Source organism: Phaenicophaeus curvirostris, chromosome 2, assembly GCF_032191515.1.
Source record: "Phaenicophaeus curvirostris isolate KB17595 chromosome 2, BPBGC_Pcur_1.0, whole genome shotgun sequence".
Lineage (NCBI taxonomy): Eukaryota > Metazoa > Chordata > Aves > Cuculiformes > Cuculidae > Phaenicophaeus > Phaenicophaeus curvirostris.
Window position 1 is genome coordinate 93365951 of NC_091393.1, and position 22169 is coordinate 93388119.

Below are 22169 nucleotides of genomic sequence, written 5' to 3' on the forward strand. Positions count from 1 at the left end.
AGCCTTTGTTTCATTGTGATGAGTTTTCTGAACTCTCCCAAAAGTCTAAAGAACTGGTTCCTTGAAGGATGAGAAAACACAACAGTTGTGTCTTAATGAAGTGACACAAGAAACTTAAAAAAAGTCTTATAAACACAAAATGGTTAAAATTGCCCCTAAAGCTCATGTTTGATGAAAGCTCTTCATCCCAAACAATTCAAGGGTTCACCACACAGCTTTATACAATCAGTTTGTGTTCAGATTGCTTTAAAGCTGATTACATCCTCTTTGGATCAACCCAGAAAAGAAACCTCAATATAGTTATCCAATCTAAGAAACCCACATAGAGAGCCCAACACTGCAAGACAGTGGCAACAGCTGCATTACTATAAGCCTTCTCCATTTTATCTGCTGGATCTGATGCTAAAAGCCCTCTGAATACAGTCTGACAAAATAACAAGTTACAGGTAACACACGCTCAGAAACTGAAACAGCTAAAAATATCCAACCAGTGAGATATACCCCTGCTCCATTTGGTAGATGGAACTGAGGGAAGACACAAATGTGTACGGAAGCTACACAGTTCAGATGGCCTTCAAAGTACACACTTACTTCAAGAACTACAACTCTGGGGAAGCTTCAGACCCACAATGGTCATGATCTTCATTACAAAGAACTTTAAGTACACATCTATCAGGTTATTTGAAAGAAAGAAAATACCTGCAGCATCGATTTTGGATGAGGTAGCTCCTCTCCTTGATAGATCTTAATATAAGCCTAAATGGAAGAAAGAAACAAACACATTTATGATTGAGAAGAGAAACGATATAAAGATACAGCTCAGATTATTTCTTTGTCATAATGCTAAATATTCTTTATGCAAGTTTCTCCATACAGTCTCACTGTTATTCCTAGTACTTTAATCCCTTTATTTTCCTGTGCCTTTGAGACCGGAGCTTAGAAGGGTAGCAGAGCACCTTGAGGAGACATGGCCACTATCTCAAGAAGTGACAAGCTTGACAGCTGGTTTCTGCTCCCTCAAATATGTGAGGAAAGTCTTTGCTAGGCACAGCGTTTTTACCGAAAACAAAAGCTTGAAGACAACAATCTCACATAGCCTTTCAGGTAAGAGTTCTGTCCAAACACACCCCAGTCAGGGAGAACCAGTACTCACATTTCCTCATTTGCCTTGCTCCCTTGAACTGTGCGAGAAAAAAAAGCAGATCAAAGCACCGAGGCAGACAGAGTCAAGCTGCCAAAACACTTTGCAGGCCAGGCAGGCAGCCTACTGCTCTGCTCCCCACCCCACCAATCCTCAGCTGTCTTTTCTTTCACCAGGGTCGCAGAAGGCTGGAAGAGAACACGATCTTCATGTTGTCTTCTCCAGCTCACAAGACAGCTTGTGGTACAGCTCTGAGACTGATCAGTGGAGGAGGCACAGCAGGCAGCTGTAGCCATTTCAGTGCTTTGGACAAGCTGTGTAAGTCACACCAACAAGGCCACTTGCAGCCCCTCAGAGGCTAGGGGGTTTTCTTCATACTATTACTGCCCTACCACCTGGCTTGTCTGCAAGCCTCTGCCCTGAGGACTTTTCTTTGTAAAGGAAGAGATAATAAGGTTACCAGGGTCCTTACATACCCGATGCTCTAGGTTGTAGGGCAATCTATAAAAATGTATAGTTATACAGGACTCTTCCCTCGACACTCTCCTTACTTCTGTAGTTATTTCCTCCAAGTAAAAGCCCTCCAGTTTCCCACTCAGACTTCACAATCTCAGCATTTGATGCACAATCCCAAGGGAGCAGCCCTCTTTAGTTATGTAACGACAGTGTTTCCACAGCACCCTACATGGCTGCTCTCGGACTGGATATGGGACTTCAATCAGGCAGCTTTGCAATAGAGGAGGTTTTACACTCTCTTTTAAGGGTACAGTCCTTTCTAAACAGCTGTTGAATGTGCACTCCCTACGGTGTACAAGATCAAGTGTTACTAGAACAGAAAGTGGAACAAAATGCAGCATACAACCATGTAAATACAGAGACTGAACATATGAGGTCCAGAGAGTGATTTTATGCTTGTCAGAGCAGCCATGACTTCTGCACTCATATCATGTCCTTCCTTTATAAAAAAAAAAATAAAATAAAAAACTTCATTTCACAAGTGGTAAGTTCAGGTCTCAGATCCTCCCTTGCATAGATTCTTTCTTAACATCAGCCCAACTCTATTCTACCTCTAACATGCATGCTCAACAAAATTCACGTCTTTAGGAATGAGTGCCACTTTCTCCTACCAAGCCAACTGTCTAAGTCATTCCAATTCAAAAAAACATTACACACACCAGACTGATGCCTGGTGAGGTGGGGATTATGTTATCACATTTCTGCTGGTGTCACCATAATACCAAAACAGCTCAAAGGTCTAACAGCTGCAAGTATCACACACAAATATTTCAGAGCATACAGTGGTGATCCACATGCAAGTGTTTAGAAAGCATCTCCCTTGCATGTTAAAAATCCAGAGGAGAAATTTTCACTGCATACCTAGCAGTTTAAGAGCTGTTTTTCTATCTTCACAATCTACATAAGACCCTCCTTTTCTTTAAAAAACTTTAAAAAAAAAAAAAAGTGCAACATATCCAGACAAACTAGGATTTCAAAGTAGGAAGAAAGCCCTCAACTATAGTATTTCAGCCTATTTAGAAAGCAAAACGAACACAGTTTTGCCAATAGTAGCTTGCTAAGGGATATACTCTTAGGAAGTTGTGTGCCAGTTCTGGAAAGTCAGAATAGTGAAATGAAAATAGAAGTAAGCTGATCAGTGACTGCCAGCCTAGATATCTTATCTTCTCTGGGAACAACATGCCCTAAAATTAGAATACTTTCTTTTAAGCCATTAACAGAAATAATTAGTATGAGTTTGCTTACCTTGAAGTATTCTACAAGATCTCTACAGGTCACCTTGGATCCACTAATCTCTTTTTCCACCAAATTTTCAGGAGCAAGCAGCAATGGTACCAAATTCCGCAGTTCGTTCTTAAAATCCTCATCTATATCTAGTAAAATTCAATTTCGGGGAAAAAACAGTGGTTAGGTTTGTTTTTTTTCCCAATCGTACATTTCCCAAAGCAACACTGATAACCCATGACCCTTCAAAATTCATACTATCGTAATTCTTGAATTAAATATATTGTAAGATATTTATAGATTTAAACACGTAGTACAGTTTTAGTAGATCCTACCTACTCTTTAATCCGAAATTCAGACTAAGAGAAAAGGGTTCTGTAGTCCTTGTAATAATTAAAGTGTATTTCCCCAATTAAACCAAAATTTTACACAATAATCCCACAGGTCTGTGCCCTCAGCACAGAAATGGTTGGTATCCCAATATTGCAAACCCACTTTAGCCTTTGCCATTCTGATAAATTCCCTCAGATGGGGGACGAGCAGCAACTGGAGAAATCCTGACTGCATCTCACTCTGCAGGAGCAGAAGCCTACAGCTTTTATTTTACAGTTATTCTAGATCTGGCCTTCGATTTAACAAGTTCTTAAAGAAAAGCTTTTCATTTTTAAGAAAGAATAGTCTTTAATTTTGTGAATTCTCCCTTCTGGAATCCTTATTTATCTTTAGAATCCCTACTTAAAGTATGTCTTAAGTTATCAACCATGAACCCAAAGATATCTATTCCCTTTGCCCACGTAACTCCTTTACCTCTAAACCACTGAAAGGAAACATACAATGCACGTTTCTAGATTCCATAATTTCACCTTACAGCCCTAAAATTTGTTATTGAAGCATTAAAACAGCCAACCATTTCAGTGCTTAACTTCCATTATAAAATAAACTCTGTGACCTGAATCAAGAAGCACACAATGGAATGCTTCCTACCATTCAATCTTCCATCAAAATTTGGATTTGTCGCAACTTTAAGACCAGGGTGGGGCAACAGGAAACAGCCAAGATTACTGAAACAGGAGTGAATATGCTTCCTTACATTCTGTAGCTCTTCATGTTGGTTTTGCTTTACCTGAAAAAAGAAAAGGGCAGCAAGAATTGCTAATAGCATTGCAGTATCACAACTAAGATTAAGTATCAGCCTTAAAGCATAAGGAGCACAAAAGCGTGCTTAAGCTTTCATTACTGAACTAAAAAATGTCGAGTTCTAAATTCCAGAACTCCACACACACGTATGAACATCATAAATTTCTTTTAAGAGCAGAAAATTTACCTTGTCATGCATCATTACCGTGATGGTATGCTGTCACTTAAGTTAGAATACCAGACTAAGAATACCGGAAATAACTTACCTGCAATCTTTTCTCTAGGAACTTTTTTCCTCCTTCCAAGCCATAGGCATGTTCATAAGGATAACTCCAATCTCTAATTAAGAACATTAGTGTCTGTAACAGGAAGAATAGCAGTGAATAACAGCCCAAGTTCAAAAACTCTACTTAAAATAATCATGTTTAAGAAACTTCTAAGCTTGGCTGCTCTAAATGAAATAGCCTTGCAGTTCTGTGGTGTGTTTCCTTGTTTAGAACCTACAAAACAAACAAATGCAACTTTCTCCTTATATGAAAGGAGTACCTACATGCCTCAAAAAGACAGCTTCCCTGTTCCATGGGTTTGCCTTATGCTGTTCTACAGTGATTACATTATCCTCTCTCCTATCATCTGAAGACAGAAAACAAACCTTGCCATTACTTTTATATCGGACAAGGCGCTTCACTTGCCTGGGCCAATCACTAGAATGTTGCAGACTCACACCTGCAGGCTGAATATTCTAGAGAAACAAGAACCTTAAAACTAGCCAGAAACAGCAGTCAACTAGTACCCTTGCAGGGGTAAACTTCAAGATGGAAGAGATCTCAGTCTTTGTCTCCACTAAATGGAAGTGGCCTCAAAACCTTCTTGCTGGGCCAGAGATTCTAGCATTTTTGAGATTCTTAACACTGAAACTAGTAATGCTTCAAGTAAATGAAATGCAACATGGCCCTCCTCAATATTATTTCTTAGAGGCCACATGACCTTTACTCAGAACCATGTACTGATGAAGGCCAATCGTATCTCAAAGAGTAATGAGTAAGAATGCAGCACAAAACTTATTGATGCTTTGATTCATTTGATGCCTTATAACTCAGGCACAAAGCTATACTTGCCCAAAGTGCGATCCTCTTCATAATTTCTCCATTGTGATTTTGCCAAGAAATGGCTCGTTCTGTACACATTCAATTGCTCAAGATCCATTTAACATACATAGTTACCTGAAACGGCTTTTGGTAAATTTCTTCCATAGCTAGTCTTCCATATTCTGTAAACAACTAATAAAAAGAAGAGTGTTAAGGGTTCCACAAAACCCCGCATTTTTCTACTGTAAATATTCTGTTACTACTACTGTAAATATTCTGTTACTAAAAAGTAAAGCATTCGGTCTTATATCCTATTATGAGTTGAGAATGGTCAATACACTTTCAGAACAAGTACAACAATCCTCAATAAAATTCAGGAAGGAAACATGGTTTCCACTGGTTTCACAGTGCCATTCCCTGTCAATGCACCACAGCTCTAAGTAGGTGGCCTGTGGGCTGTTCTCAGAAGAAAACTAGTTGTGTCTCTCAGCAAGCCATTTTCCAATGCTTGTGTCCTAGGCTAAGGAGATACACCTAACATTTGCACCTTACTTCCCACAAAAGATTTATTCCTGGAACTCTCAAGGAACTTGGCTAGAGCCAATGTATCAGACATTTAAATACAAGCCAAATTCAGCAGCTTCCCAGATCTCTACTTCAGCCTGTGACCTTAACTGATAATTGTTCTTTCCTTCCAGTATAAGGACAAGTGTCAGCTGTCTTCCTCGCATTGCTTTCACTTTCATCTTTAATACCAGCAGCATCAGACTGAGTGGGCCAGAAAAAACATGGGAACACTAATTATGGACTGTGCTGGCTGTTTCAGCAGAGGCCAATCCTGACAAGTATTGATCCATGCTAGCCCCTTTATATACCTTAAAGGTCCAGATAAAGGAGGCACACCAGCATCCTCTAGTACCAGGTAACTGTAATCCTATATTAATACTAACTCCTGGAACATCTCATAAATTTCATGGCCAAAAGGACAGTTCTCTCTCTGCTGATCACAAGGGCAACTCAGAACTTACAAGGTTGATTTCGCATAAATGAACTTGAAAGCCCTTTTGCTCAAAGTTCTGAAGTGGCCACACACCCACAATGCGACTGACTCCTCTGATCCTAACTCCCTTCTCCATTCATTTCACTGCTACACAGAAAAGGCAGCCAGAGACAAACAGTATTTCAGAATAACTGAAAATCCTGTTAAAACAAATTCACAATTTCCTTCCCTCATGCCATGATTCCTTGTCCTAGCTTTAAATGCTGGGGCTCCCTACCCACTGCTTGTATTTATCACCCTCCTCTTCCCTCAAATCTCACCCTCCACTATAACAGAAAGACAGTTCTATTCAGATTGCACTGAGGGTGTCAAAAGGACCAAAGTCATGAGGAAAGACTGGTTTTCAATGAATTAGCCAAGGCTTTTTTTGTTTGTGATGTATGGTTGGGGTTTTCAGGGAGATGGGGGACTGCTGGCCCAGCGAAACAACTCTGTTAACTGAGAACAGCATCATAAGACTAAGTTTAGTCAGTGCTCTTCTACTTCCAGTATTGGCAGCCAGTGTTTTGCAGCACTGACCAAGACAGAAGTCCTTTCAATCAGAAGGCACGGAAAACAGTTTTAAGCTGTGACAAGGTCATGGCCTGAGCACAGGCAGGCATTTGTTAATACACAGGCTGGCCTTTAAAGCTACAGGTTTTAAGTTAAGGAGATAAGGTTCTTGCACCGTGCACATGAAACCAGAATTCAGTGGCCTTTGACCAAAGTGTTCCATTAGAGCTTGAAAACCCCACAATAAGAAGAGGACAACTCTTTCCTGCTTTTCTTAATCTGCAGAAAAAAGTTTTGCAGCAGTTTCTCAGTTGAAAAACTAGGGAAGGCTTTTAGGTGGAAAATGTTCTTTCTTCCCCGGCCCAAGCTCCCACATTTCCTTAGAATCAGGTTATAAAATACCATTCATTTTCCTATTTTAGGGAAAAAGAAGAAATATTGGCATTTATTTATTAAGTACTCTGTAAGTGATTTCTCTTTCTAATCTTTTCAGGAATTTCAGAGCTTACCATAGAAAGAACAGACTTTAGAAACATAACATTGAGGTATATTAGAAGCCTATATTATATTATCTCTGCATTGCACAGCAGAAGCATCACAGCATCACAAAGTTCATAAAATAATGTTACAGGCAGTACAAGTTTCAGCATCAGCTCAGCTTCAGCATTCTATATGAAGTAGCAGGCAGCTCTCAAGTCAGTTATATTAGTAGTAACTTTAAGAACAATGTCAAGACTATCAGCTCAGAAGCAGCTTACCTGCAAATGTTGAAGGTCGTCTTCCTGAATATTCTGGGACAAGTTGTACACCTGCAAGACAGTGCAAAACTTACAGGGTAACATGAAACCATTATCTTAGATTCAAGTAGTCTCTTTTAGATACCTTGAGTATTTTTACCCCCTCAAGAAAAGTCTAACTACCTGAAAGTCGGCAACTAGAAAGGTGTCACAGAAGATATCTCAAACAAAAGTCACTTCCTTATACAAAGTGCTAGGGACAAAACTGCTGTTGACTACCCTAATCCTTCTTAGAACAGCTTATTTCCAAGTAAGCAAGCCATAAAGCCATCTTGGAAGGCTACCGAATGCTTCAAATCATCACACAGGTGTGAGACAGGAGGACAGAGACATTTACCATCCACAAGTCAAGGTGCTCTAGGATTCAGTGATCCAGCAGCTGCATCTGACACAAATGACTGGGTAGTTAGTTCACCAGATTTTTTTTTTTTTTTTGCTTTCACATCTTCCCAGATAAATCTCCTTTTATGCAGGGAGTTTGTGACAGTTTCAATAGCGCGAATATAGAAGAGCAGTAAACTTAAAGGTACATCAATAACTCACAACTTAGCCTAACCACAAGAACAAAACAAAAAAAAGGGGGCAAACAAAAAACCCACCAAAATCAACACCCCAGTAGTGTTCTACACACTCCTGTTACTTTCATGCTGTAGCACATCTGAAGGTATTTTTGGCATATTTAAGGCACAAGTTTAAAAGTAGTTTTGAACAGAGCACGAGAAACTGTCAGAAGTTTAACAGCAGCAGCAATTGTAAGTTTAGAGGATCACAGTGTAATTTCACCCTAAGCTATATCTGAAGTCTTAAAGATTCTGTAACACATCTGTACAGAAGCAATTACTACTTTGACTTTTTGGGAGGGAATTCCCCAGTTCAGTCAGCAGTTTAATTCAGCTTGGCCTTGGATAACCTTGATCCCACAGAGAAACTTGTATAGTATACTACCCTGAAAATAAGACATTAAGTATGAAAGCTTTAATGACAGTTGAAGGAACATATGCAAGTGAACTTTCAAAGCGTGGCTAGCGAGATATTCTGCATGTTCAGGCTAGATGCTTCCTATAGTTGCTGTTACTTGTCAGCACGGGTATTCTTACCTGGACAGAACTAGTCATGGTGCTCAGAGCAAAAACCGTTGCACAGTCTTTGATAGTGGACTGGCTATCAAAGGCACCTTGGGTATCCATAAGAAGTACAGCAACCTAGAGAGTTTTAAAGAGCAGCAATTGTTAACAAAATTACACTTTCAAACTCCAGGCCACTGGGAAAAACTATTTCAAGTCAAGCAAGTCTCTGACCCTACATCTACCCACCAAACCTCAGTCAGCTCTGGCACACATGCCTATTCACACCTACTGCTGAGTAAGCAACAGCCTTGAGTCCTTGCACTTGCTACACTCATTACCCTCTCCCACAGAAATAACCTCCCTCAGCCTAGTGCGGGTACAGTGCAGAGTAACAGACAGCTCTCATTCCCTGGAAGAGCTTCAGTCTCTACTGATAATCCAGCATAGTTCATTAGAGCGAAGAGTGAGATGGTTCCTTTTAAATAGATATTTATCTTAAAATAATCTTCAGAAGAAAACAAGGTAATGGATACTGCTGGAATGACAAGGAATGAAGTGATCTTAATGATAAAAGTTAATCTATCCAATTACCATCTTTGGGATCTACTAAAACTCCCTTCTCTTTCAGTTAGAGATGGCTGATAAGCAAGAAAAAGTGAGTGATTTTTTCCTCAGAGCACAGACCCTTTCAATTTAATTTGTTTAGGTACGAAATTTGAAAAACTAACAGCATGCCACAAAGCATGATTTAAGATCACTGATTTAAGATCAGTGTCCTACATTGACTGGCCATCAGATGTTTCCTTTGCAAATGCAAAGGGTACTAAAGTTAAATAATCAAGTGCATGGTTTAGAAGAACATGAATAGCACAAGATACACCATCAGTATCGTGGAGTAAATATTTATTAACAACATTAACACTTTCTTTCAGCATGAAGATAAATACCTGTAAGCAAAATTCGTAGTTAAACTGATTTTGAGTTTAAAAAGATGCACCAGCTTTGATTAAAATAGACTTAGTGCCTTTTATCCTGCTGTTAGACTGTCAGCTCTTTTTTATGGACTACTTGTTAAACCATAACAAAGGACCAGTTACCAGGCAATAAAACTGTTTCCTGCACTTATAGCCACGCATTACATTTCACTAGAACACAGCTAGAACTAAAACGCATTCTCACCGCTCAAGAAACAGAGTTATAGAACTGTTGCTTTGACTGCAGCACTCACCTATATATGGTATTTAAAGCTATTAATGTTACAGCTTCCACAGGATAATCCACCCATCAGCCTGGACAGAGTATGCTCTGCCAAAACAAAGTACTCTCAGAATGGGACTATTGTTGGAGACCGAATCTTACAACCCAGCAGGAAAATTCATACTTGCACTAATATAGGGTTTCCAAATATACCACACAGCTACTGAACACAGAGGAGAGTGACTGATATTTGAACTGCCTCTGTGAAACCCATGGCATTAAGGGTATACACACACAGGCAAAAAATCCTTACATACACCTCCTTAATTCAAGCACTTACCTTTGTCCCATTGGGTTTATCAATTACAAACACTTCACTCCAAATCTGAATGCCAGTGGTTTCCCGTTCACATCCACCTCTCCATGTAAAGCCAGTCAACGGCTCAGTGTTTCCACCTATCCAGCAAGGAGAAGACTATAAAAGAAAAGGTGTAACTTATTATAAAGCAAGGAGGAGATTTTATTTTTTTTAACATGCTATATTTTACTATATTTCCACAAAGAAACGTTGTTTGAGTCTACTACTGTATTTCAGCAGTTGCACAACTCTTCAGCCACTGGAGACTGTATGTGCACAGCTTCCAAGTCCCAAGCACTCAGAACTAATAAACAGCTCATTAGTCAACAACTCAACTAAAACACAGTTGTAAATAACGTATTTTAACTACAGCAACAGCTAAACCCCCTCAAGGAACAAAAAAACTGCTATCAACTCAATCCTCTCCCTTCACCATCACAAACGGGTCAGGGGCTGAAACTAGCTAAGCATCTAAGCTCCCATACTGACAGAGGCCACAAGACTCTGAACAGCATCTTGCAGAAGCCAAAGAGAACAAGCAAGGACCAGAAGATCTACAATCTACACTTGTCAGTTACAAAATACTTTTTCCCAAGTGATTAGGATTCAAGAGAAAAGGTCACACTGAGAGTTTGATACGTGTCACTCAACCCATTCACATTCAAATTTCATTGGCACGTTGTCCACTTTGGGAAAGGCTATCAGAGTCAAGCACAGTTCGCAGCTAACATTTCTGGCCGATGGTATTGTAATGATGTCTTTGGTCCTCAAGGGCAGGCAACACATGGCAGTGGTTCACGCAGAAGATTGCAGTCATTATATGAGCACATTAACCCACAAATGTAGCTTATGTACTGGGCAAGTAAGCAGCATGAACAAGGCAGCTGAGAAAGTTTCACAGTGAAGGATTTACACACACCAATATCTTACAAGAAAGAAGTGACAGGGAGACAGTTATGTAACTGATGAGAGGGCTTGGAGAAAAACCTTGATTTCACAGATGAGAACACAGCATGGTGGCAGAACAGAAAGAGACATTTAATGAATTTGCCTTGGCCTGCCCAGAGAAGACTACCAGCCATGAAAGTGTACTTCTCATGACGGATGAAGGGGAGACTTGTCACTTCACTGGGCTATACATGGGATCTACCTTGCTGACTCTGTACTGGCTCTTTCCAGGAAAGAGCTCAAGACATCTCTCTACATCCCAGAAAACAGCATTAGCATCCAAGGGCTGTACAGAATACTTATTACAAATAAGCGAAACTGCTTATTTTTAATGGCGGATGGGAAAAATAAACCTGCATACATTTCTCATGCCTAGCATGGTTTGCTCTGCATGCTGCCAAGAGGGAGAGGCAATCAAGCAGTTCTGCAGCACCACTCCCCCAAATGCTAAGCGTGCACCATTCACCTCTGCTACTTGGATTAGACATGGCAAAAGTGCATGACATAAAAATTCAGAAAATGAACACATCTGTCCAAGTGAGGAGAACAACAGCTCTGTCCACGTAGCCTGTTGGCTACGTGGAAGGGGGAAGTGTTTGTGGGTTTTTTGTCATGCACATACGCTTCTACCAGAGACTAAGCAAAACTTGGACCAGCTTTTCCCTGGATGTTGTTTGTACATGAAATCAAGCAAGAAGTTGCACTAAAGTTCTGCATCAGTCACCTAAAAGATACTGTCTTTAAATATATTCCACACTAAGGAAACAGCCAATGCAGTTTTATTTTCTTAGTGCCACTAGGACACAGTGCACCTTGCAAATTATTACAAGCTAAGAAGCTCAAACGCCTGCAACATTTACTAGTGTTACTGCACACAACTCTTAGAAAGGTTTGAATTGCTACAAAGATCACAGGATCCTTGTAGCAACTTGCTGACTACACAAGTGTTTCTGGGTTTTTTGCAGATTGTTCTGTTCCACTTCAAATGAGCAACTGTAACACTAAATATCAGTGCTCGAAATGAGTTGTTCCTCTCCCCAAAGTCAGTGGTGAGCCTAAGCCACACCAAAATCATGCCCATGACCTCAGCTGGCACAAGTGAGATTTTCACAACAGTAATTACTTCACATGACAACCGGTTCTTGGTTTAAGACAAGAAAATAGGATTCTGAAGTATCTTGGCAATTTTATTACCATACATCCATAGGGGAATATAGCTCAAAATTGCTTGATTTGTGTACAAACTGAATGCAGATGCTTTAGTATTTTGCACAGGATCCAATATTTAGTTCACAGAAATAAGAGCTGTAATTTAGCCTGACTGATGATGGTGTAATAGACTAAAGAATACTATAAAACTATATCCAGGCCTCCCCTCCTGTACTGAAATTTGTGTAACCATAGAGAACACCATTTGACTTGATACAATTCAGCAGTGCTCAAAAGAGCTAGTATTGCACTTTTCTCCCATTCCCAGCTTCCAATCAGTTTGCAGCTGCTCTGATGCTTGTCAAACTCCTTCCCTAAGCTGGTTTGTGTCACTGAGCTGGCCAGAAATCAATTCAGCAAAGTGCAGCTTCTTGTGATGATGCATCATTGAGCTGGATCAGCTCAGCTAAGGGTCTGCAAGCATTACAGCTTCAGAACAGAAACATCTGGCCAGAAGCAGCACATGAAGAGTAAGATGCCCATGCTTTTGGTAAGGCATAGGTGCTACAGTAGACAGCCAAGTTTGCCTTCATCTTCAGCTTAAGTGAAAGAAATGGTATTTTGAAGGACACCTACAGGAAACTGAAACGTGATTGCACAATAAAGGGAACAGAGAGGCATGATAATCACACAAGGCTAAAGCAGTGTCTGTTTTAGCTTATGAGCTTTTCTTTTATTTCAGAATCTGAAAGTTACGAGTATTTGCATAAAACCTACCCCACTACTTCTATCCAGCCACCATCTAACTCGGATTGCTACACTTCTTGGGACTCCACTTTTTGTTTGTCTGGGGTTTGGTTTGGTTTTGCTATAAACAGGACACTAGAGAGGGTTTATATACACACAGAAGAGGAAATTGACTGAGCAGCTATATCAATAAAATATTTATTTCTTCTTAGGTAAAAAGTCTTAGTAAGCTGGAAGAACCAGGTTGCCACTCTGTATTCCTTCTACCATATACTCAGTTTTTTTCTTTCAGAGGTCTTGGCAAATCAGTGAGAGGAATTCAATACCAGGCACTACTGGGAATGAGAGAAATTAAGTCTTCATCTGCCTACTTCTTTGCAATATTCCTCTATTTCCTGTAACTGCAGGGTTTGTCTTGATTTCTCCTCAGGCCAGCTAGCACAAAGGTAAAACAGATGCAGTCAGGCTTAGTTTCTGCTACCATGAATTTCAGCTCTGGAGAACTGAATCAAAAAGGAATGCATTCTGGTTTTCCAAGAGCTTCGAAAAGCAGCAAAACACCAAACTGTCAACAGTCACCACAGAGATTAAACGAAGCACACCACAACCTATAACCAACAGATGTGTATGTTCACAGGACACCCTACCCCATCGTCTCCATATCAGCTAAGAGCTCAAAGCATAGCAGACTCAAGACAAACCAGTTAAAAGCTACAAACCAAGAAAATAAATTAGATTTTTGGATCAGGCACTCATTAACCAATGATTTAAAAGGTTTTTAAAAGTTCCTGGGCTATGTTCAAAGAGACATTCCGAGTAGCAAACATTGCTTACTCCCTTTTGCCACGCCTCACATTTAAGCAGATTTAGTCCTCCAATAGCTACTTGACAAGACTCTTCTTTTTGCAACACTGGGTAAGCTAGTGCTACTCTGATTTCACAACATCAAGTCAAAACAAGATTTATCCAAGCAAACAACTGGATGAGCCCTTCCTGAAAGCTCAAATAGCAGCAGGCCACTCCCTCATTCAAGTTCTTCTTATGCCCACTTACATCAGGACACAAATAAGTTCCCTTGATTAATTGCAGGAAAATTTGTATTGAAAAAACTGTCACTTCAATGTATTTCTTCATAGTAGAGTAACTTGCTTTCCCACTCCACAATAACTAAGAAAAATTTGACCTGCTATACTTGTGACAAAGTCAAAGGTAGATGGTCAAAATACCCAACTACTATTTTTCCTGCAGGGAAAATCCTGATTACTCACCCTGTTATACATGTATCTAAGCATGAAGTCCAGCAGAAAAGATTTTCCTTTGCGGAAAGCTCCTGCTACAGACACGACTACTATGTTAAGATCTTTGATGTGTTCCTGAAGCAAGATTTTTTCCAATGCTGCTTCATCTAATTCAAAGTTATGGTCATCTTCATGAGCAAGAACAATCTGTATGGGGCGCGGCTCATCCAAATCCACCTCATCATCAGAGTCTGGCAGGGCATCAGAGTCAGCCAGGGCATCCTCCTCCTCTTCTTCCTCATAATGCTTACCTGCAAATTAACAGGTCACAGTATATTAGTAAGTCCCCACTGCAGGCACGAGACATTTCTTTGATGCAAAGCCTTGAGCCAGGCTTTCATTCCCAGCAGCAAGGGTGATGGTCTTGGGAATGCACACACACAGTGAGGCCAATAGCAGCTCCCCATCTGTTTTCATCACCTTTATATATAGTCTACTTTTCAGATCTTCAGCATTCTCTATGTTCTAAGAAATTACAGAAGAAAACAGGTTTTCAGTATCAAAACCCTTTAAAACACTTCTCAAGTAGAACTTCCATTAAAAATCAAGGGTCTTTTCTCTCTTATCTGGGAAAAAAATAGTTTAAAATACACTCCAAAGAGGACAAAAAAAAAAGCCATATTTAGATTAACACCTTCTTATACCATTGTAAGGGTGAGGGGGGGATAATCAAAGTTTTCTGACAGATTTGCTTGCCAAGGTGGAAAACCACCACTGACCTAATGCATAACCCGGGGATTACATGTATCAGCAGATACCTAAGCTCCTCTCCAGTTCCAACATGTTACATCTGTTTCAATTCTCAATACAGCACAGACTTTAGAGTGCCTAGTTGCTGCTCAGGATAAACTCCTGAGCATGCAACGTCAAACACTTCTGTGATAAAAAAACCCAAACACTGAAGTAGTTTCTGGCTTCACGCTTTTCCTATGACAGATTATTAAGCAAGATTTAATAGCAGTAAACATCAACACTTTCTTTGAAAGAGAATATTTTAAACCAAAATTTAATAATCAATGCCCTTCTAGGACCAATCAGTAGCTGAAAGGACAATAAATCAGACTAGTTTTAAGCTACTGATGAGTGATAAATAAGGGTTAACAGCCCTTCAGACACATTGCACAATAGTGTGAGTATTCTATCTTTCCAACTTCCGGAATTTGGGAGTTACTGGGTTAGAGGCCTAAAGAAAAGCAAACCAACTAACCTGTCTGAGAGAAGTCTCGTCTTGTTCAAGCACCACAACACTGAAGTTTGTCCCACAGCAGAAACTTACTCAATCACTGACCTAATTCCACTTTTCCTGTCAAGCATCTGGAGGCACTTTTGTGTGTACAGAATGGCCTTCAACTCCAGATTTACATTTTGCCATATTCTGTCAGAACCTCATGTGCACAAATCTGACTGGGGCACCTTCCTAGCAGTTACATATTCGGGAACATCACTGTACGAATTAATACACATTTGACTTCTATTCATGCTTGCATTTCTAAGCATTGCTTTAACAACAAAGCAACAGCCCACAAGACCTGCCAGACTTTGCATCCTAGATACCATCCTCAGCAAAAGGTTTATGAACAGTGCTCCATCTAACTGTTCTGTGGAGGCAATGAGACATTTGAGTCACTACCATGAACTTAAAAAACTGCTAACATGGTGACCCTGGAGTTTTTCAAGCAGCTGTCTCTTCAGCTGGTTCTGACATTTCACTTCATTGCAAATCAGAGCAGATGCCACTATTTCTAAGCATAGAATCTGTGCTGCCTTTTAAGGCCAGTGGCACTACATCTTACAAATAATTGGTTTAAATAGATAGAGCTAGCGTAGCACTCAACTTGAGCAGAAAGTAAACTTGAATGCTAAAATCCTACGCAGCTAAAAGCAAACACAAATATTATCCAAGAGTGCGTGCAAAAAAGACCTTAACATCACCTTAACTCAAACTGGCTGACAAAGCAAGCCAAAAAATTCAATTGCACCAGCAGGCCTGTTATCAGGACACTAAACTATACAAGCTACATTGACACAATACTGGTCAACACTTCAGAGGGAAAAAAACCTCCTGGCCTAAAACTTCTGTTTTCCCAGAAATTAAACAAATGCGCTTTTTTGGCAGTTTACCTAACAGGTTTTGCCCCATATACATAGCATCCTTTGTAGGCCAGAAAACTTGGTATGACAGCCCAGGTGAAGTACAAAGATTTCGACAATTATTAAGAAAGCCTAGAAACACACACAGCCTAGAAACGTAAAGGGAATAATTCTATTAATAAAAGCATGAAGACTAGATAGCTCCAACAAGAGGTACCTCTTAGCAAACATTCACACAAAGTATCAAAGCTTTTGCTTCTACGTATTCCCCAGATAACAACTTGATTACTTATAGCAGCCTTACATTCTTTTATTTAAACACATACTTCACTTCAGCTGCAATAAGGTATCAGTTTTGTAAACCAACACAGACTGTAAGACAGTCTGAAACAACACCTGCAACTTCTCTTCTTTCATTTGGAGCCTGACATTAACAGTCTTTTTCTATCTGGAAGTCATCAGAACCTTAGCAGACCTCAAAGCACAAGTTGTAGTGGCATGCTTCCACTAGTACAGACCAGAGCCACCCAAAACTTCTTCAAGAGGGGCAGCTTTTCAAACGAACAAGCAAGTGGGCTTTTATAACTAGTTATTTCTAAACAAGTGGATTCTCTGTCGCCAGTAGATAGTACTATCATGAGCTTACACACAATAGGCCAACTAAAAGCTCACAAATTCTTGTTAACAGTATTCTGCACACCCAGAGCTCACTTACTTCAAAGGGGACAGGAGAGAAGACTGTTCCTAGGCCGAATTCAATTCACAGATTTCACTCACCTATAGAAGTTGCTAAGTCAAGTCCAGAGCATGAAGTTGGGTTTTTTGTTTGTTGTGGGTCAGGCTCGTTTTCTGGGGGGTTTTTTGACTAAACAGCTTAACATACCTGAAAGCTCCATATGTAGCTACAGAAAATACCATCACTGCCATGAATCAAGCACTTTAGAGGGTACAGAGCTATAGTGTTGACAGCTGTGAAGGAAACTTGATCTATCCAAAGGAGCTAGTTTGATAGTTTCATGCTTGAGTTGCAGAGAACACCCTTCCCTTCAGGAGAATTTGAACTAGTTAGCAATTACCAGGACAGGCTAGGAGATACAAGAGAAGCAATACTGTACAGCAAGACACAGAAGCAGACAGACTTGAAGGGAAGTAAATAGAGTCAAGAGAAGATACTACCACCCAGTTTCCCTACAAGCTCTTCACTCCACTCATCAACAACCACAGCAGGATTTCTGTTGACACTCATCAGCTAAGTATCCAGAACAAACACCATTTGTTGAAATGCTAAGCCAGATTTTGAGAACAGTAGCTTCTTGTATATGTGCAGACAATATTTCAACTGAACAAACTCAACTAAATAACCCATTTCTTACAAGTGAGATTAAATTAACAGCAGCTGATTCCTGTTTCCCCTAAGCACAGAGCCAGCAGCTGATGACCTGTATGTCCTGCAGTGTAAGAACAAGGGAGTGAGAACAGTCAGCTCAACTTGCATGCTATGAAAATAAGACAATTTGCTTTAAATGCAAATTCCTGCTTTTAAGCACATTAATTGAAATAAAGTACCGGCATATTTACCTTTAAGTTTCAACACAAATACAGTCTGAGCTCATTGAACCCATCATTCACATTCTTTCATGACAGGAAAAACAAAAAGCACACACTAATTGCTAAACTCAGTTGGGTTTAAATACAGTACAGGTTTCTGATCAGCTAGCACTGAATAACAACTAGGAATTATTTTCCTGGACAGCGAGTTGGACAGACAACTGCACACAGATGCAGCACAACATTAAAATAAATTTAAATTCCATTTGCTTTTTAGTGGCTTAAGACTTATAAACAAAGTCTACAGAAGTCACTTTCATTAGTGCAGACTGCTCTCATCGTTACTCCTTTCATTTGCCATATCACAGGGAGTTTCAAAGACTTCACTAAGTCTGTACACCTTCAAGCTGGTAGCCTTACTATCTTGTTTGTACAGAAACCTGCCCTTTGGTAGAAGTCCAATTTTAAGTATCGTTTAATACAGACACATGACAGGTTCCCACACACACCTGAACGGTAAAGCAAGCTGAAGCAGGCTACACTAACCTCAAACCGTCTGGCCTGAAATCCTGTTCTACCTCCATGGCCTGAGGAAGTTCACAGCTTGAATCAAAAGCTTAAAATAAGTCTTCATGAGGAAACTGCTGCACCACATCTAAATGTAAGGCATGAGAGCTTCACCTAGGAAATCTTCCTTAGAGAGAAGGGAGTCAAACTGTTTAAATGTTTCTTGTTTTGGTGTAGTGAATTCAGGAATCTGTAGGCATGTGTGAACTGAGCTACAGGGCGTAGGAAAAAAAATAGGTTAACCTTCAAGCCTTATTTGGACAATGCAAAAAAATGACAGATCTACTTAAAAAAAAAAAAAAATCACTAGATTGAAGTCATAAAATTGTCCTCCCCTTTCTCCAGCAGTTCTTCTTCATGCAAGAAATTCATGGCAAGCCATATGAAAGCCACAGGGTTGCCACAGACCTTAATGCATCACTGCTTCCCTATTGCAGACTAGCAAATACTGCCAAGCAGCTCATTTTAAGGCCAGAAATAATTAAATGTTTTGAATATTTCAACTATAAATAGGACTGATGAGCTAAGTTCCCAAGATTTGTTTGGATATCCAATAAGACTGACAGAGGAGTAGAGGAAGACGCATTTAACTCTATCTGTTCCTTCAGGGCTACAGAATTTTAAGGGACAGATCTAGAACTGTTACATAAACGGTAAGCAGAAATGAGAAGTACCTGAAGCTACCATTCTGCCAAAGACGGGTGAAAAAGAAGATATTCTGGTGACCTAGATATCTATGAAGCATCATAACTAAAACTAATCAAGCAATAGGCCTGTCTACTCCTAAGTGCTTTAAGTTGCTTCTGTTTAATGGTCTGCATGCACAAGAGCGACAGCTCTCCCACAGCTATGCAAAACACCAATAAGCATTCTCCATTTAAGGAGACAGAAAAGCTATAGGGAGACTTTATTATAATGAAGAGGTGCAGCAAAAAAGTCAACCCTCAAACTAAGCTGTCTGAGCAAATGCATACAAATAAGAGAATACCAATAAGCAGACTCTTAAGACAGAAGCAGCAAAAACCCTTACAGAACATAATGGCAAAAAATATTTTTTTTATACATGTACTAAAATATAAGAGGACTGCTTTTCCGAAAACATATCATGAACTTAGTATGAAAGACTTTTCTCCATAGCTACAAAGAAAACCTTGGAGGGTAGGGGTAGTGATGCTTCTCATCCTTCTTCCACTCTACCTAAAAACCATGGCTATTATTAGCACATTGACTGAGGAACTGAACAGGACCTCTACCCACAGTAAGGTTTTCCAGCACACCCCCACCCCAAAGAACACTGCTTTAGAATACTAAAGACAGATGAAAGCACTAAAAGGTCTCTTTTTTTGCCTTTTCTCCCCTTTCTTACCCACCCCTAGGTTCCCAAGGACAGGAATGAGAATGCAGCAGATGTGACAATGTCCTAGATGGTAAGTGAAAACTCTTTGTGAACACCACAGGCTAACTGGACCCTTGAAGGCCACAGATTTAAACTAGGCAGACTTCTTGTATTTCAAAGCAATTTTATTTGAGGTTGTTGCTCATCCAGAAGGATTCAGTCAGCATTTTCTAACTGGTTTAGGCCATAACTACATTTTATGTACCTTGCATGTATTACTCATGTCAGCAGTTGATATTTTAAATAACTATCAGCTAAGTTACCAGAACTTGGAATAAAAAGGATAGGAGAAGAGAATAAGGTGACAGATGACAACTTCAATTACCCCATGTTTGATCTTTAGATTAGAAGCCAGAATAGGTTTAGTCACCCAGCTGCATCTGTACCATGGCCACAGAGGAGCTCAGCAGCAAGCAAGGAGCTTACTTTTGCTATACAGGGAGATATGCCAGAAGGCCAGTTTTCATACTCATTTCCACGATAAGCAAGCTGTCACTCAGGAACACGAACAAGTTTAAGGAAACAGAGGAAGCCAGAGAAGCTTTAGATTCTCCTTTTTGATCAAGCCATGTTTCTAACAATATGAAGTTTCTAAGCAAAAGCGATCTTTTAACCCAACCTCCAGTTTATACTCGGCTTCCCACCTTCCTTTAGGTCTCTGCAGCACCTTTACAGCACTGAACTCCATATTCCATTTTAATAAGAAGTTCTACTTTTCATTTAAAGAATAAAGAACAGCACAGGGAGAGAGACTAGGTTTACCTGAAGAAACTGGCTTCTCAAGATTAGGTAGCTAGCAAAACCAGTACAGTAACTACCCTCAGACACCTTCATGGAGTATTTAGATTCCTCCTCCCTCCATCTTCTTACCTATTCTTCACTCAGTAGCATCACTAATGCACCCACCAGATGAAAGGTAACTGTGACCAGAGGAAACGCAACATGTGCCAACACATTTAATCAGATCAACACTGTGAATCGAAACAGGAAAGAAGCCCCACAAAAATCACATCTAGGGAGAGCTGAAACAAAAAAATAAATTGGACTTTGCCTGCATTCATTTTATCTCCACTGGAGCAAGATATTTTCCTCACACAACAACAACAGAAGCAGTTTTGATCACAGTTCTCACTGCTAAGCACAGAGAAAGAGGCCTGAGCTGCCACATCAATTCTCTGCAGTTAACCCATAATAACTGATTATGCATCTAACCACATCCATACACCTCAGAGCCCAGCATCTACTCTCCACAGGTCTTGAATCTCTGCCAAGCATCATTGCTGCTGCTTGCCAGAGGTCCCTTGCAAAGGTAACAGTTCGAAGTACATTTATTCTGCCAACAGGACAGTGCCACCAACTGCCACCGCTGCCACCTCCTCCCTCTCCTGCTGCCATTCAAGCCCGTTTCACTAGCACAGCAGAGCCTTAACCACCCACTCACACAAGGGCTGTTCCCACTCTTTACCACTGCTAGCTCCACCCAGCCTTTCCTGCTAATTGTGCCACACATCAAACTCTGCCAAAAATCAAGTCAGCTAAACAAACCAACAGAAAAAGCAATCCAATGCAAACAGTTTTCTACAAACTGGATCACCTCCATTAGAGTCCAACAAGCACTAGAGCTGAAGACAGACAAAAAGCAGAGCTAGGCAGCTTCACCTGCAGGGCACAGGAGACGTTCAGCTGTACTGCTGAACAGTACAGGACTGCTGCCCTCTGTGTTGGGACCACTGTCCTAGGTCCAGGGACCAACTTATCTTGAACAAACACAAGGTGAAGTGCCATTCAGACTACAGCCTCCAAAAGAGCCACACCAGCACAACTGAAGGGGAGGCGCAAGCTGCTTGACTGGGCACTGGTGCCAAAAGAGAAGTTCAGCTTTGTAACTACAATCTAGTTAGGCTGGAAAACTTCTCCAGACTCACAGAACTCACTATTAGAGTTGAGAAGCACATTCATGTGGAGACTGACTTAGTGATATGTGATAACACTGCAAAGATGGGTAGACAACTGGGCCGTAACTAGATCGGAGTGTGTTTCCAAGGATTTGTTTAGATCAGAAAGAGTTCAGCTTTAGGCTGGGCTCACCAACACACGTTAACCTTCACTCAACAACAAATGGAGGTTAACACTAGTTTGTTTTGTCAATAACATAGGCTAGGTTGTGTAACTGCTGGGAAGACCCTGAGCTTGGCATAGTCCTTCCTGCACCACAGCAGCATTACCTTGAACGTTGCTAGTAATTTTACTGTATCAGCTAAGAGATTTCTCCACTGAAGGGTAGATAACAAGAATTTTTATTTCAAAGTCATCACAGTTAAGTTGTCACAAGGACACCGCTAAAACAC

The 22169-nt window shown here is 40.3% G+C and overlaps 1 protein-coding gene across 2 annotated transcripts in view; it reads right to left on the minus strand.

The window, feature by feature from the left end:
* The window catches only part of ATL2 (atlastin GTPase 2), a 37338-nt gene that overhangs the window by 5571 nt on the left and 9598 nt on the right, over window positions 1-22169 (minus strand). For both annotated transcript variants that reach the window (XM_069852939.1, XM_069852938.1), the window contains exons 2-10: window positions 14190-14470; window positions 10060-10194; window positions 8553-8657; window positions 7417-7467; window positions 5242-5298; window positions 4285-4377; window positions 3866-4004; window positions 2903-3030; window positions 700-756 (exon numbers count right to left, since the gene is read on the minus strand). In XM_069852939.1, coding sequence (XP_069709040.1) covers window positions 700-756; window positions 2903-3030; window positions 3866-4004; window positions 4285-4377; window positions 5242-5298; window positions 7417-7467; window positions 8553-8657; window positions 10060-10194; window positions 14190-14470 — 1046 coding nt within the window. The remainder of the gene's footprint in view (window positions 1-699; window positions 757-2902; window positions 3031-3865; window positions 4005-4284; window positions 4378-5241; window positions 5299-7416; window positions 7468-8552; window positions 8658-10059; window positions 10195-14189; window positions 14471-22169) is intronic.